Below are 14,065 nucleotides of genomic sequence, written 5' to 3'. Positions count from 1 at the left end.
ACAATTTTAACCCAAATGTGGAATATAGCTCCTTTTCAAGGAAACGTCACAATATAGCGGTGTTTTGAAGTGTTTCTTATATTTTATAAATATGCTCTGGTTCACCGTGGAATCCTAACTTTATAGATTGGAAGACAGCATATGATTATGCTAAGGTAAGCTGACTAAACGAATAGGCTGGGAAATCAGGGTGGAGGGATATAAAAGTAGGAAGGAGAAGATGCTGCACGGAGTGGTTTGTATATGAAGTATGTGCTGGGGGTTCCTGTAGATTATTTAAGATTTCACTTAAGATGTCTACCAGCCAAGAGGGAAACACAGTCAATCATGGGGTCACAGCATCTATAGAGTTAAAACTCGAACGATGAACAGCTATTTCTGGAATTAGGACCAGAAAATTCTCTTGTGTGCGTGGTTCTGAACAGTCTGCCAACCATATTGTTCCAGTAGTTATAGTACTGAGATCCTTAAGGTTTCTTCTGTTAATGTGGGGCACAGACATCAGGTTATAACTGAATTCTCTTAGGTGGACATGAAGTAATGTTCTACTTCAATACTGTGCCCTGATTATTTCTGAGACCTATAGGAAATTCCACTTATGAGGAAAGTTAGGAAAAATTAGAACGTATTTGAAAATTTGAAACTGAAAACTCTGTTGCTTGTGAGTTTTCTGATGAAACAGAAGGGTTTGGGGCACCAAAAAGTCATTCTGATTTTTATTTTGATTTTAACGTTTGATTTATTCAAGTTACATTATCAAAAACCTAGTTCTTTACATTTTAAAACTTGATTTGCAAATCACTGCTAAGTGATCTTTGAATAATATTTAGTTCCTATTTACAGATGTAGCTAATTGAACATCTACAAACATTTAAAATTGCATTTATAAATTTGTTATATTTGGTTTCCTTTTTAAGTACTATTGTTAGCAACTGACAGTCTTTGCAAGTACTTAAGAAGTTCTTATACATCTGTTCTATTAAACTTAGAAGTATTGTGATCTTTAAGTTTTCTTAAATCTTCTAATGCTGTATTATGCAACTCAGTCTTCCTCTAGTCAAAAGATACTTTCCCATTTAGGAAGCCAACAACTATCACCTCAAGTAACTTAGGTTATTTTCTACCAAAGACATAAAATCTGAGTTCTTCCCATACTAATCAAGGAAGATGTTATGTCACAGTATGTAATTTGGGGACTTGCCTAACTAGCATGCTTGGAATTACTAATATCCAGAGATTATTGACAGAAAAACTGATTAGATTCCTATAAGCAACCCTGAGTGAGAATACAGAAGCTTGTTTATTGTTGTCATGTCAAAGACACTATAGTGTTAAGAAAAGAATATTCACATAAACCACCTGCCTAGACCCAAGCTCTGACATGACTTCATAGTCCTACTCACAGAAGTCTGCAGTTCCCAGCCGGTTTGCCCATTTGATTTGATTTTACATTTCTTCAGATTTTGGGTAGTGCAGATCTTTTCTATCAGAGTCTAAAGATAGCTTACAATGAAGGAGTCGGAAGATATTTAAATGCCCTGTTGTCTAAATCTCAATTCTGTATCCCTTTATATTCTCAGAATCAAGCAACTCTTACAAGTATTTCAAATGATATATGATGGAATTTAGTTCTTTATATAGTTTTTTTCTGACTTGTAGTCACTTCTTCCATGGGTAGTCTAGCCTAGTGGCATTACTAAAGAGTCATTCCTGAGATCTGAACTGTAGAAATGATCCCTGAAAGTATAGTCTTAAGAGATATAGACAGCAAAATTTGGACCTCTCTCCCCTTTGAGAATAGGAGTGTAGGTTGACCGTAAGCTGAAGAAGGCTAAGTTAAATATCAGACTGCACTGGAGAAGCACTACATTAAAACAAATTACCAAATTATGTTTCAAAACCATACAGATAGTTTTGAGATTGCATTTATTCATAAATAGGTAGACCTGATTTAAAAATTAAGAAAAAGCCATAATCTTCTGCTTGTTCTAAAATGGTAAGAAATCAAATCAGCCTCCTAAAATTTCATAAATACTACTTGGGATACAAAATTTATCAGGTTTTGGGTGGTTCTAAAGAAATCGACTATTAATAGAGTTGAGAGTGAGAGTTGCCCATGGATGGGTTCCTAACCAAAGTGCTATCATAAGATGAGCTGAAGTTGTATAACTTGGTCTCAAATTACCGTGTCTGATTCAGTATACCCTCCCCATACAATACTGAGACAAAGTAGTAAATGGAAGGAAGCTGAACTATTGGGCCCTTATTTAGTCCCAATCACCTGGCAGTAAAATGGCAAGGCAGGCAAACAGTCTCCATAGATGTGATGAAAGAACAGCCATCTCACATGGGGCAGGCTGACAGTCACAGGGATTTTGACAGAGTATCCCGGGCTGATACCAGCATCTGATAATCCTGAGTCCTAGAACACTAGCGCTATCAGATTAGAATGGAATTAAGATGTCTGTAAAAGTAAATTTACTGAATATGTGTTTTTTTCTTTCTTATTAATTTTAACTACATAAGTAATATATAGTTTTTTTAAAATACCTAATACCAAAAAAAAAACCAAAACAAATTTAACATTACAAATAAGACTAAAGTACCTGTTGACCAACATCTCCAAATCTAATATCTTCTTTGGAGGTAACCACCATTATCAGTATGAAGTATATCTTTCCAGCTTGCTTGCTATGCAATTATATGCATATATTTACTGTTGGAAAAATGTATTTTATGTTGCTGGGTTTTTTTAATATTTAAAATGAATATGCACGTTGTTCTGCACCTTGCTTTAGTCACTTAATATCTTGCTAATCTTTTTATGTCAGTAAATAAAGACATTTGTTGAGTGCTTATAATGTACTCTTTCAAGCATTTGTATATCTATTTAATGCATTTAGTCTTCATGACAATGCAGTTATTATTATGTTGTTATTATCATGCCCATTTTAGCAGCTGAGGATTCTGAGGGAAAGAGAGATTAGAGAAATTGCCCAATTTAGTGACAGAGCCACCGTTTTGGGTTCTGTTCAAGGAAGACTAACTCCAGGTCTCCTCTCACGGCCACTATTTTACACCGCCTCTCTGAGGTACATTAGCCTACCTCTGAATGCGGTGTGTATCAACCCAAAGCCCCATGGGTCCATCTTTTGTGAACTTGCAGTGACTGAATGATATGCAGATACTGTTCAAGTTTAAAGATGCCACCGAGTGCCTCATTTTGCTCGGCATTTCGGTTGATAATAGCACAAGCCAGGCAGTGTGATGGTATAAGGTGTGTGTGACTGTCTTTGAGGAGAATAATGCACGTAAGAATGCGGAGCAGACCCCATTGTTATGCTGCACCATTCCCCTACTTCCCTCGAAGCCTATGTCTGATCTGTGAGCAGCATTCCATTTACGTCAAAAATAACGTCAATCTAGTGAAAGAAGTGAATGACTCAGAGCATTACTGTAGAGAACTGGTCTCTGTGTAATATGATCTATAACATCCTAATTTCACAGAACATTTTTCATAACAGCTGCTAAAATTGTGATCGAATCCATTAACTTCTTTTAAAGGATCCAATGTGAAGCAATATTGAAGCTAGACTTAAAATGCAGGTGTACTGAGGTGGAGTCCCACCCACTCAAACCTGCATTATCGTTAGCTACTTCATACCTTTTCTGCATTTGTCTGTCTATATTTATTGATCCACTTGTGTCTGCTCTTCTTTTGTATTTCTAGCTGCATTTGAGTCAGAGATAGGCTATTGCAGAGTCTGGAGGGTCTGAAAGAAAGAACAGAGAAGAAAGGAGAGAGGAAAAGGAAGTTTTCCTCTAATTCTAATGGACAGCAGAACAAGATACACTGGAGACAAGGGGTAGAGGAAGAACCCAGGGCCTTGCGTTTATGAAAGTAGTGTTATGCTATGCTATTGATTAAGATCTCTGTAGAGAATGAATGACAGTGAGAGAACATGGCCACCAAAGCCCTTACATTGAGCAGCTCATAACTTAGAAATGTTGACCCAGTTGGATTTCTCCTGCCACATCGTCATCCACAAAAGTGACAGCTAATTTTTCTATGTAAGAATTTTATTCCTTGGATAAATACAAAGTCAAATAAAATCCCTCCATTTTATTTTTTCTTCTGATGCTATATCCTTCTGGGAATTTGTAAAGTTAGCCCTTGACATGTATTTTTGTTTGGAACGTAGAGTAAGACTAAAAAGTTTCGAAGAAGGTGGAAGGTGACTTGTGAAATTTACTTTCAGACTTGAGAGTGTCCTTCTAGAAAGAGGATAGGCTTCTGAGGACTGAGCTTTATCCAGTCTTCCACAGATTAACTGATAAAGTCAGTACACAAGTTAGTGACCTGTGAGCCTTGGTTTTCCTACCTGAGAAAAAAGACTGGGCCAGAATCCCTAAGGTTCGTTTGAATTATAATATTCTGATTCTTATATGACATGATTGAAAAATACAGCTTCTAGTGGTCATTAGATCACCCTTCTCGTTACCCAGCAGCATAATCCTGTACACATTTTCCTTCTCTCTCACACTAATACTCCTGAGGGGGTTGTTACTTGCGGTGTCTTTAGTAGTTGCTTCCTCTGGACAGCCATTTCTTCCAACTTCCTTCTGGTGTAAGAGTTGTTGAAGTGAAAGTCCTCAGCTCCATTCCAGTTTTATAGATCTTAAAAAAATTTTTTTTCCTCAGGATGGGAATACAGATTACTGATTTATAATCCATTAATCACTGCTGTAAAGAGGTCCTGAGATCTTTGTTTTCAGGCCCTCAAAAATTGTTAATTGGATGTGATGTGTTGTTGGCCACTTGGATAATGGATTTAAAGCACTGCTTCTCAGACTCCAGCTAACTTCATGTTTAATAGGTATCACTACATTTGTGCAGTCCAGCGGTTTGCACCCAGTCAGTGCTAGCTGATGCTAAAGCAAGCATACAAGATTGCCATTTGGGGGGTGTGCAACACCAGGACCAGGCGAATTACTGAATAGTAATGGGGCAGAAGCCCCAGAATAATTTTCTATACTCTCAACCCTGCTGATAAGCAGTTCTCACGTTCCCTCGCTTTATTTGTTCAGCACCTAGTGATGAGGTAGCTACTGCAATCCTGGATGTTATATACTATGCTGAGTCCTCCAGAGTTAGGTCTCTATTGCAAAAGGAACCATGTTTACAAAAGTAGAATGAGCTTCCTGTTTGGTTCTTTTTGTCACCAGGTAACCAAAGTTGTTACTAAACCAACCAAAGAAGAAATCATCTGAGAAATAATTTTTCTGTAGTTTTCAACGTCTTCCTTTTTTATGCTCTTCCACATTTGTGGAAGATTAATAACATTTCATAATAACATATTGGAGAAGTGAATTTTCTAGACTAGTCACATCATTTGTGAATTGACAGCTGAACACACTGAACTCTAATTGCATTAAAATCTTATTCTAATAATTTGTTCAACACTAGCTAAATTGGAGTGTACAGACTAGTGGCCTAGGAGTCAAAAAACTAGAATACGTAGTCACGGCAGCTCATAAACTAGCTATGTGGATGAGGACAAGACAGTCAAGTTCTCTGAGCTTCAGGAGAGGAAAAAATATACTTGACTGCTCTGTCTCTTGGGGCTGTTGTGAGGAACAAATGAGATGATGTATGTGACAGTGCTTGGTGTTATAAAATGTGCAGTCTAAGTATGAGATAGATAAGTTGTAAGATGTGTGTGTATGGCAGTATATCTAATTATATTATTGCATTCCTCCATGTGGTATTTCCACTTTTTATATGTAAACAAGAGCTGGTGAAGTTGATTCTCTCCCGGTTATCACAACTCCTAATGGGCAGCTACAAGTTCAGATTTTATTGAAAAGAGGAAATTAAAGTGATCAAGGAGATTATTTTTTCTTCATTGACATGTAAAAAATAAAGGGACTACTGATAGAAAATATTTAGCTGTCTTTAAATATACTTGAATGGTCTGACTTTTCTGAATATCCACTTTTCTTTCAAGAAAGCAAAGGCAAATGAAGTGAAAAGGCAAACCTTCTGTACATATTGTTATTCAGTGGCCGTATCTCTCGGGGAAAAATATATTTAATTTTCTTTGTTAGAACCATATACCAAGTGCTAAGTTCCATAGATAAGAAAGGTACAACCTGAGGTGCTTCCTTGTTTTGCTTTTATAAGATAATATGTTTAGAACATAATAATACTTCATAATATTTAATACTGTGGAAAGAATTTCCTGGGGTGATGCTACTGTGAGAAATTGTTTTACTCTATTAATATCAGTACATATTACTATTTTCTACAACTCAGTTATTTGCTTTATCCTTAATAATTTAAATCCAAGAAGCACTTGATTATTAAGTTCTTGAACATTATGCCTTCATTTGATGACTGCCGCTCTGAAAAGGTAAAATAGGATTAATGACCAAACTTCATTATTTCTAAGGAGTGGCTACATATGCAAATGTAAGGAGCAGTAGCATTCCACATAAATTCAACTAGGGGAACACTTTTACTCAGCCAGTGCCTATTCAGCCAGTGTTCATGGGTAACCTACCCTCTTCCCTTTTAGAATGGCAGCTTTTGAGTCCTGATTTAGACTCTGGGCAGCAAGATGAAGGGTGGGGAGAGGCAGACTAAAGAGAACCACAGTGGTTTCTCCCTCTAGCCTCTACCAGGTCATTTTGTATGTGTTCCACTTCACTCTTTTTTTCTTTGAGTCTTTTTATTTAAAGACTTAAACACTTTCCTTTGAAAAATCTGTGTAGTTTCTGGTGGGGAGAGAAGATATCCAGGAAAAAAAAAAATGAGACAAAGACGCATACACATAACTTGGAATATAAACTTAAAAGTTAATAAAAGGAAATTGGGGGGCAGTATTTCTTTTAACTTTTCAGTTCTTTTACTTTATCTATCTTACAGTTTTGTTGAGATATAATTGACACAGCACTGTATACGTTTAAGGCATACAGCATAATAATTTGACTTACATAAATCATGAAATGATTATCACAGTAAGTTTAGTGAATGTCCATCATCTCACATAGATACAAAGTAAAAGAAAAAGAGAAAAAAATATTTTCTCCTTGTGATGAGAACTCTTAGGATTTACTCTCTTAACTGTCACATATAACATACAGCAGTGTAATTATATCTATCATGTTGCACATTACACCCCTAGTACTTATTTATCTTATAGCTGAAGTTTGTACCTTTAAATACCTTCATCTAATTCCCCCTTCTCCCACCCCCACCTCTGGTAACCACAAATCTGATCCCTTTTTTCTGTGAGTTTGTTTGTTTGGTTGGTTGGGGTTTTTTTTTTTTGAAGCATAATTGACCTACAACACTATGTTAGTTCCTGTTGCACAACATAGCAATTTGATATTTTTATACATTACAAAGTGATCACCACAGTAAGTCTGTTTACCATCTGTTACTATACAAAGATATTATGCTATTGTTGACTGTATTCCCCACTCTGTACATTTTATCCCCATGATTCATTTATTTTGTAACTGGAAGCTTGTACTGCTTAATCTCCCTCACCTATTTCACTCATTTCCATATCCCTTCCTCTCTGGCCACCACCTGTTTGTTCTCTGTATCTAAGACTCTGTTTCTGTTTTGTTATGTTTGTTCATTTGTTTTGTTTTTTAGATTCCACACATAAGTGAAATCATACAGTATTTGTTTTTCTCTGTCTGACTTATTTCACTCAGCATAATACCCTCTAGATCCATCCATGTTGTTACAAATGGCAAGATTTCATTCTTTTTTTATGGTTAATAGTCTGTTGTGTATACACACACACACACACGCACGCACGCACACGCACACACCACATCTTCTTTATCCATCCATCTATCAATGGTCAGTTTATTATACTTCATCCATAATACTAGTAAATTAAGTACTTGTGGTGGTTTACCTGTTTTTTGTTTTTGTTTTGCTTGGATAGCCCGACCTTGTTTTATTTCCCCAGCTATCTTAAATTTGCTGTTGAGGTAAGTTCTTTGCTGGTCTTTCTAGAGAGTTCAAAGAAGAACAAGCTGAATTTTCAGAATCTCTGTTTTGGGTGGAAAAAAATATATTAAGACCAAAATGGTACAGTCCTTACTTACAGTTACAGTCTTGGTAACTTTTGCTGTAGAAAATTTATGCTGATGGTCACCTTTTGTTATCTGCTCTTGACCTGGCACCTGACTTTTTTAGGTTTTTTTCTTGATTTCTAAGATCTCCCAACTTTGACACACCTTCTCGTATCTTTGTTCATCCAACACTCCAGCATGCATTCATGTAAATAAATAAATACAAGTGCTTGCTTTTTTATAGTTATGTTGTAGAAAGGTTTTAATGGTCTTTGGATGTTAGATTTTTGTTGTTGACTTGGTCATCTTTAGTGTTCATTTCTTCCCTTAGGCTTTGTACATTTCTCCTAAATCTCACTGATTTCTTTGTTACCTCTGTTACCAGACAGGCCGCCATGGTTGTCACCTGTTTCCTGCCTGGTATTACTGATAACCTTGAGATTTTGTTATCAGTGTCTATGGTCTCCGTCAGTCCTCTCCAAAGTTTTCACAGATTATTTTGCAATATTCTTTTCTTAGACTTTAATGAAGCAGTCCCAGAGACAGAACGCCTGGATTCAAAAGCGCTGAAAACCCGGGCCCAGCTTTCCATGAAGAACAGACGCCAGAGGCCCTCTAGGACAAGACTCTATGATAGTGTCAGTTCAACAGATGGAGAAGACAGTCTGGAGCGAAAGGTGAGTGCCCCTGACCGCTTTCTGACTTGGGAGTTTGGGCTGTATCCTTGTCCCTACAGCTTATTGAAGATAATGATTTTCCTGCAGCCATATTCTGTATTCTAGTTGGAAACAGCTGGAATAGTTCACTTCTTTGTCTCCTAAATTCTTATTCACCTCGATATATCGTTGTAATTCAAATTCTTTCTGTACTCATTCGATGAACTAATAACCAAGAGCATTATCCATATTGTCATATTTCATGATGGTGCTTTTGATATTCAGCTGTTGGTTTTATCTGATGGTAAATAATGAGTGTACAAGTCATTGTTTCTACATGTCTTAGGTATCTGTGGTAGCTACAAAGGTAATATGGTGAATTGTTGTGAACTATGTAGTCTTATCTGTAAACCAACAAAAATGGGTTTTCATAGGGATTTACTAAAAAAAGGTCCGTCTGATTTCAAAGTAAGTATCACATGGGACTGATGCTCAGTGGCATAACCTCCTTTATAATCTCTTATACCAACAGCCTTCAAACAGTTTCTATAACCACATGCACATTACCAAATCACTTCTGCCCAAGGGTTTGAGAACTTCTCCAGAATCAGATTCTGGTGCTTCATCCCTCACTCCAGTGGCTGGCAGTGTGCCCTTCTCGTCTGACCACATAGCTGAATTTCAAGAGGGACCCCTGCACCCAGAAAGGGAGCCTTCCTCCTCTACTGGGGGAGACACGTCATTCTCCTCTCCTTCAAAATCTGATCATGATATGGAAGAATCTCCTTGCCACCATCAAGCCACCACCAAGAAAATACTACAAGAAAAAGGTACTGTTAATTTTGTTGTTGTTTAGCTTTTGTTTTGTCTGACTTCACTAACACCTCAATTTGTGCCATGTAAAAATGGCTCTTTTCAAAAAAAAAAAAACAACAAAAACAAAGGCCTGTGTCTTTTCATAGCTAATAATTAATACTGCATTCCTTTTATATTATGGGACAAGAGAACACCCTTCTCTCATTTTTACTTTATTTTTTTTGATCTTTTCCTACCTGATTAGTATTTCACTTCTTCAGCTTTCTACAAGTTTACTGTTGAAGGAAATTCTTCAGGAGGCCTTCGAGAGATTTTGTGTAATAGTAGCCCATAGTTTCAATAACTACTAACATAATCGTTTAGAAAAAAATATGTATATATGAAAGTGAAAACAATATAGGTCTTAACCCATTAATTGGTTTTTATTTAGAAGAAATTTTCACAGTAATTTATATTGCAAAGAATGTTATAGAAAAGCTATGATAAAGATAATGCAGGGAGATTAGTCAATAAATTTGAAAATATGCTCCTAGAATTAGCATCAGAATTTCATAGCAGTGTCAATAGACTGTTGTCCTTTTAATTGTATGCTTTAATTTATAGAAGTAATAAATTGCTGTTTAAACAAGTGAAATGATGCAGAGATATATAAAGAACAGGTTCATTCTCTTCCTGCCACATCTGATGTGTTCCTTTAAAGTAACCAAGAAGATTTGGTTATATTATTTTCACATCTGAAATGCACATAGATATATATGGTGTGATTGTGTGTCCGTATATATATATATATACACATATATTTAAAACAAATGTATATATATATATAAACAAAAATAATTTCTGGTGTGTGTTTTGTTTTATATACTTTTTTTTTATAAAAGTGAATTCTACAAATGACATTATTCTGCAGTTTTGTTATACACATGATAATATTTTATGGACATCCCTCTGGGGCACTATACACAAATTTAAATGACAAGATAATCTTCTATAGTGAGCCGATAATATAACTGAGGCAACCCTTGTAGTATTGATGGACATTTAGGTTGTATCCCGGGTGGGGGTAGGTTGTTGTTGTTTATTTGCTTGTTTGCTTACCACTGTGAAAAAGATATAAGCATTCTGATGCTTTACATTCTTGTATGCTGATGCTTTCATTTCTGTAGAATAAATTTCCAAAAGTTGAATCGGTAGTCAGAGTATATTGTACTCAAAGGAGAATGTATGGCTTTAAATGCTTTTATTGTAAAAAAATAAATACTGAAAATAAATAAAATAAATATTCAAAATAAAGGGAAAGAACAACCAAAAAACAGAAAATAGAAAGGAGGGGATAATGAAGATAAAAGCTGAGTTTAATGAATTTTTATTATCATGGAAAGCCTACTCTTAACACCTCCACAAAAAAAACGCAGCAAAGCTGTGTAAAAGTGAATAGCCCCCTGGAAGGACAGGTTAAGAAAAAAAAATAGAGAAACCAAAACACCCACAGCATTTGAAATGAGAAAGGAGATACAGAGGTTAAAAAAAATTTTAAGATAGCATGCAAACTCTGTGGCAGATTTGAAAATCTAGAGGAAATAGGTAGGATTTCCTACCAAAATATAAAGTACTCAAAATGGTCTAAGAAAAAGAAAACCTGAATAAGCCAATAAGTACAGAAATATAATATATTTTTATAGCTTCCATTTAGAAAGGTACTGGGCCCAGGTGGTGTTATAACTGAATTCTGACTCACCTATAAAAAAAATAGATAGGAAAAGATAAAATAGAGCATCTATTTTATGTTAGTTATTCCAGGAGGATGTTTTTCATTTATTTTATGTAGCTAGAGTCTTAAAAACTAGTAAAGATCATGTGGAAGAAGAAAATCTTATTATACCTTAAGAAATATATCTTATTTCTTATTCTTATTATATAAGAAAATCTTATATAAAATCTAAATGTAGATTCATTTTAAATATGATGCTCGTAAATTAAATCCAGGAGTGAAAATTGCTTATATTCCATAATCATGTAGGGTTGATTATGGAAATGTAAGGATGGTTTAACATTAGAAAATCTAACTGTATGAATCATCATATGAACAAAGGAAACGCGAAGTGTTATAATATTAATAGACATTGAAAGGAATTTGATATAATTTTTCAGACATTTCCTATAAAAACTTGTTAAGTAAAGAAGGGATTAGGAAAAAATCATCCAAATAAGATTAGTTATTTACCAGAGAGCAATGACAAAACATCACACTGAATAGTGAATCTTAAGCCACACAAAACTAGCAGATTATTTAGAGACACAAACAAAATGTTGAGGTTACAAATGGAACGACAAAGTTAATTACTTGGGAGGAGTGTCAGGGAACGAAAATGGAAGAGAATGTACTGGGGACTTCCTAGGTATAAACCTCATGGGAGTGGGGTGAGCAATGAAATGGGTGTTTATTTTATTGTTTTTCCTTTAAACTCTAAAATTATTTTATAAAATACTCTTGATTTCAGTAGACAATAATATATATACAAAGTTAACTGATAGACTTTATATGTCTAACATACAAGTAGCTTCAAAGAATTTTTTAAGTCAAGCATAGGCTAAGGTAATAAATCGTCAATTTATTGAAGAGAAAATTCATGTTACTTATAAAATATGAAAAGGTGATCAACCTCATTAATGATCAGAGAAATAGTCATTTGAGTTAGACACGCATCAGATTACTTCCACCAACCAGTGCTGGCAAAGATGTGGGACACACTCATTCATTACAGGTATCATTGTGCATCACTACACGGAAAAGTCCATGCTCACTTATCTCTACCAGAGCAACAGTTGTAATCTTTCTACAAATACATCCTGAACATAGAAATACAGTTGATTGTGGAGGCTCACCTTGTTTTGTAACTCTTAGTAAGTGTCATAGCTTTATCCCTGATATTTTCCCTGGTTTCCTTCCCTGAGCCTATTGATTTGCCGGAATTATCTTCCACAGACTGGTCCTAAGCACAAGTCTTCCAGAAGACGTTTTAAGGTAAATAAGTACTTAGGGAGTACAAGATACTAGCGGAGGCAAGAGAAAATATGTCAAGCCTGCTAATTCATCAGAAGCAGTTGTAAAGTTGGTGAAGGACTTACACTGTGATTTTGGCCTACTTTCAAAAGAATGAAGGCTTCAGAAACTCTCATTAACTAACCTAAATTGTGGATTGTAATGGCACTTTTACAGAAATATACTTGTGTGAAGCCCTCTGTCATCTCCTCAAGAAAAAAAAAAAATGCGTATAGACCTTACTTGGTTCATAAGAAGGCAAAAGAGCAGAAGCATATATTTTGGAAATATAGGTTAATACTTTGTAGTCCACTGTTTGAGTTTATAAGGCATAACTTAGCTATCTGAAAGAAAGTACTTTATAGTCGGAGAGTGGATCCCTCACACATGAAATCTGACTAAAATTTTTTAAAAGTGGCTACATCTTGTCTAGATTATTTCTCTTTTCCTTTTACTTCTAAAAGCAGATGTTTCATCTCAAATTGGAGAAGTATTACATGGATGTGAGTTGTGCTTCACAATCCATTAGCAGTAATATACAGCAAAATGTGGTTAGCAGTGATTAGCATTAAAATGTGAGAATTCCGTCTTTTCTCCAATACCTCCTTTGCTTGCTACTGCCTCTTCTTTGGGATTAAGCTTCTAGCTGTAGTAAGCAGGACCAAGAAACAAGGGGTGGGTAGTTTCTTCTCCAGAGACAAACTCTTAAGCTTTCCCATTTTTTTATTTTCCTGGATTGATCATGCTTCTGGGTAACTAGAAAGGAGCAATTAATTGAGCTTTTATAAAGTATTAACTTTATAAATAGTCAGTTACTAGTATGATAACCATTATTAGACATTAACTATGACCAGATGAAAGCAGTGCCTCACATTCTTTCCTTCCCTGGATAAAAGTTTCCAGCCTTGAAGAGCTTCCTGTGCCTTCCATGTTCACTAATATTAATCCATTCATTCATGTATTTATTCAACAAATAGTTATTGAGCACCTGCTCTGCATCCGGCATTGTGCTAAAGGCTGAATATACAATGATAACATTCCATCCTTTCCTGCAGGGAGTTTGCAGACTAGAGTCCGTTTGTCTGTCTCTCTGTCTCTGTTTCTCTCTCTCTCTTTGATTTATTGCTTGCTTGTTTGTTTGGTGACAGACCCTGTCTCTCTGACACCGCACAACCACCACCATCAATAACCAGGAAGCCCCTGTACTTTCTGCCTTCCACTCTCAGGCTCTGTTGCACCTTGAAAGATAGCAAAGAAACCTATCAGTCAAGACTCTTTACATTCTGTGAAATCCTTGAGTTCTTTGCCATTCAGAGCAGGACTCAACAGAGGTTAAGTGTGGTTAGCCTGATTTACCTGTGTGTATGTGTTTATATGTGTGTGGTTCTTACAACTCACTGGCTCCTTAATAAAGGAACTAGAATGGGATTTGTACTCATAAGTACAAACTTCA

At 35.7% G+C, this 14,065-nt stretch overlaps 1 protein-coding gene across 5 annotated transcripts in view; it reads left to right on the top strand.

Annotated features, from left to right (window-relative positions):
- Positions 1–14,065, top strand: part of PPP1R9A (protein phosphatase 1 regulatory subunit 9A) — a 286,952-nt gene that overhangs the window by 244,765 nt on the left and 28,122 nt on the right. For 2 of the 5 annotated variants that reach the window (XM_068550630.1, XM_068550628.1), the window contains 2 exons: positions 8,617–8,774; positions 9,286–9,583. In XM_068550630.1, coding sequence (XP_068406731.1) covers positions 8,617–8,774; positions 9,286–9,583 — 456 coding nt within the window. The remainder of the gene's footprint in view (positions 1–8,616; positions 8,775–9,285; positions 9,584–14,065) is intronic. The other 3 variants (XM_068550632.1, XM_068550631.1, XM_068550629.1) reach the window with 2 other exon arrangements.

This window comes from Eschrichtius robustus, chromosome 8 (genome assembly GCF_028021215.1).
Source record: "Eschrichtius robustus isolate mEscRob2 chromosome 8, mEscRob2.pri, whole genome shotgun sequence".
NCBI classification, from domain to species: Eukaryota; Metazoa; Chordata; class Mammalia; order Artiodactyla; family Eschrichtiidae; genus Eschrichtius; species Eschrichtius robustus.
The sequence above is the reverse complement of the archived record's forward strand: the minus strand, read 5'-3'. Positions and strand labels throughout refer to the sequence as shown.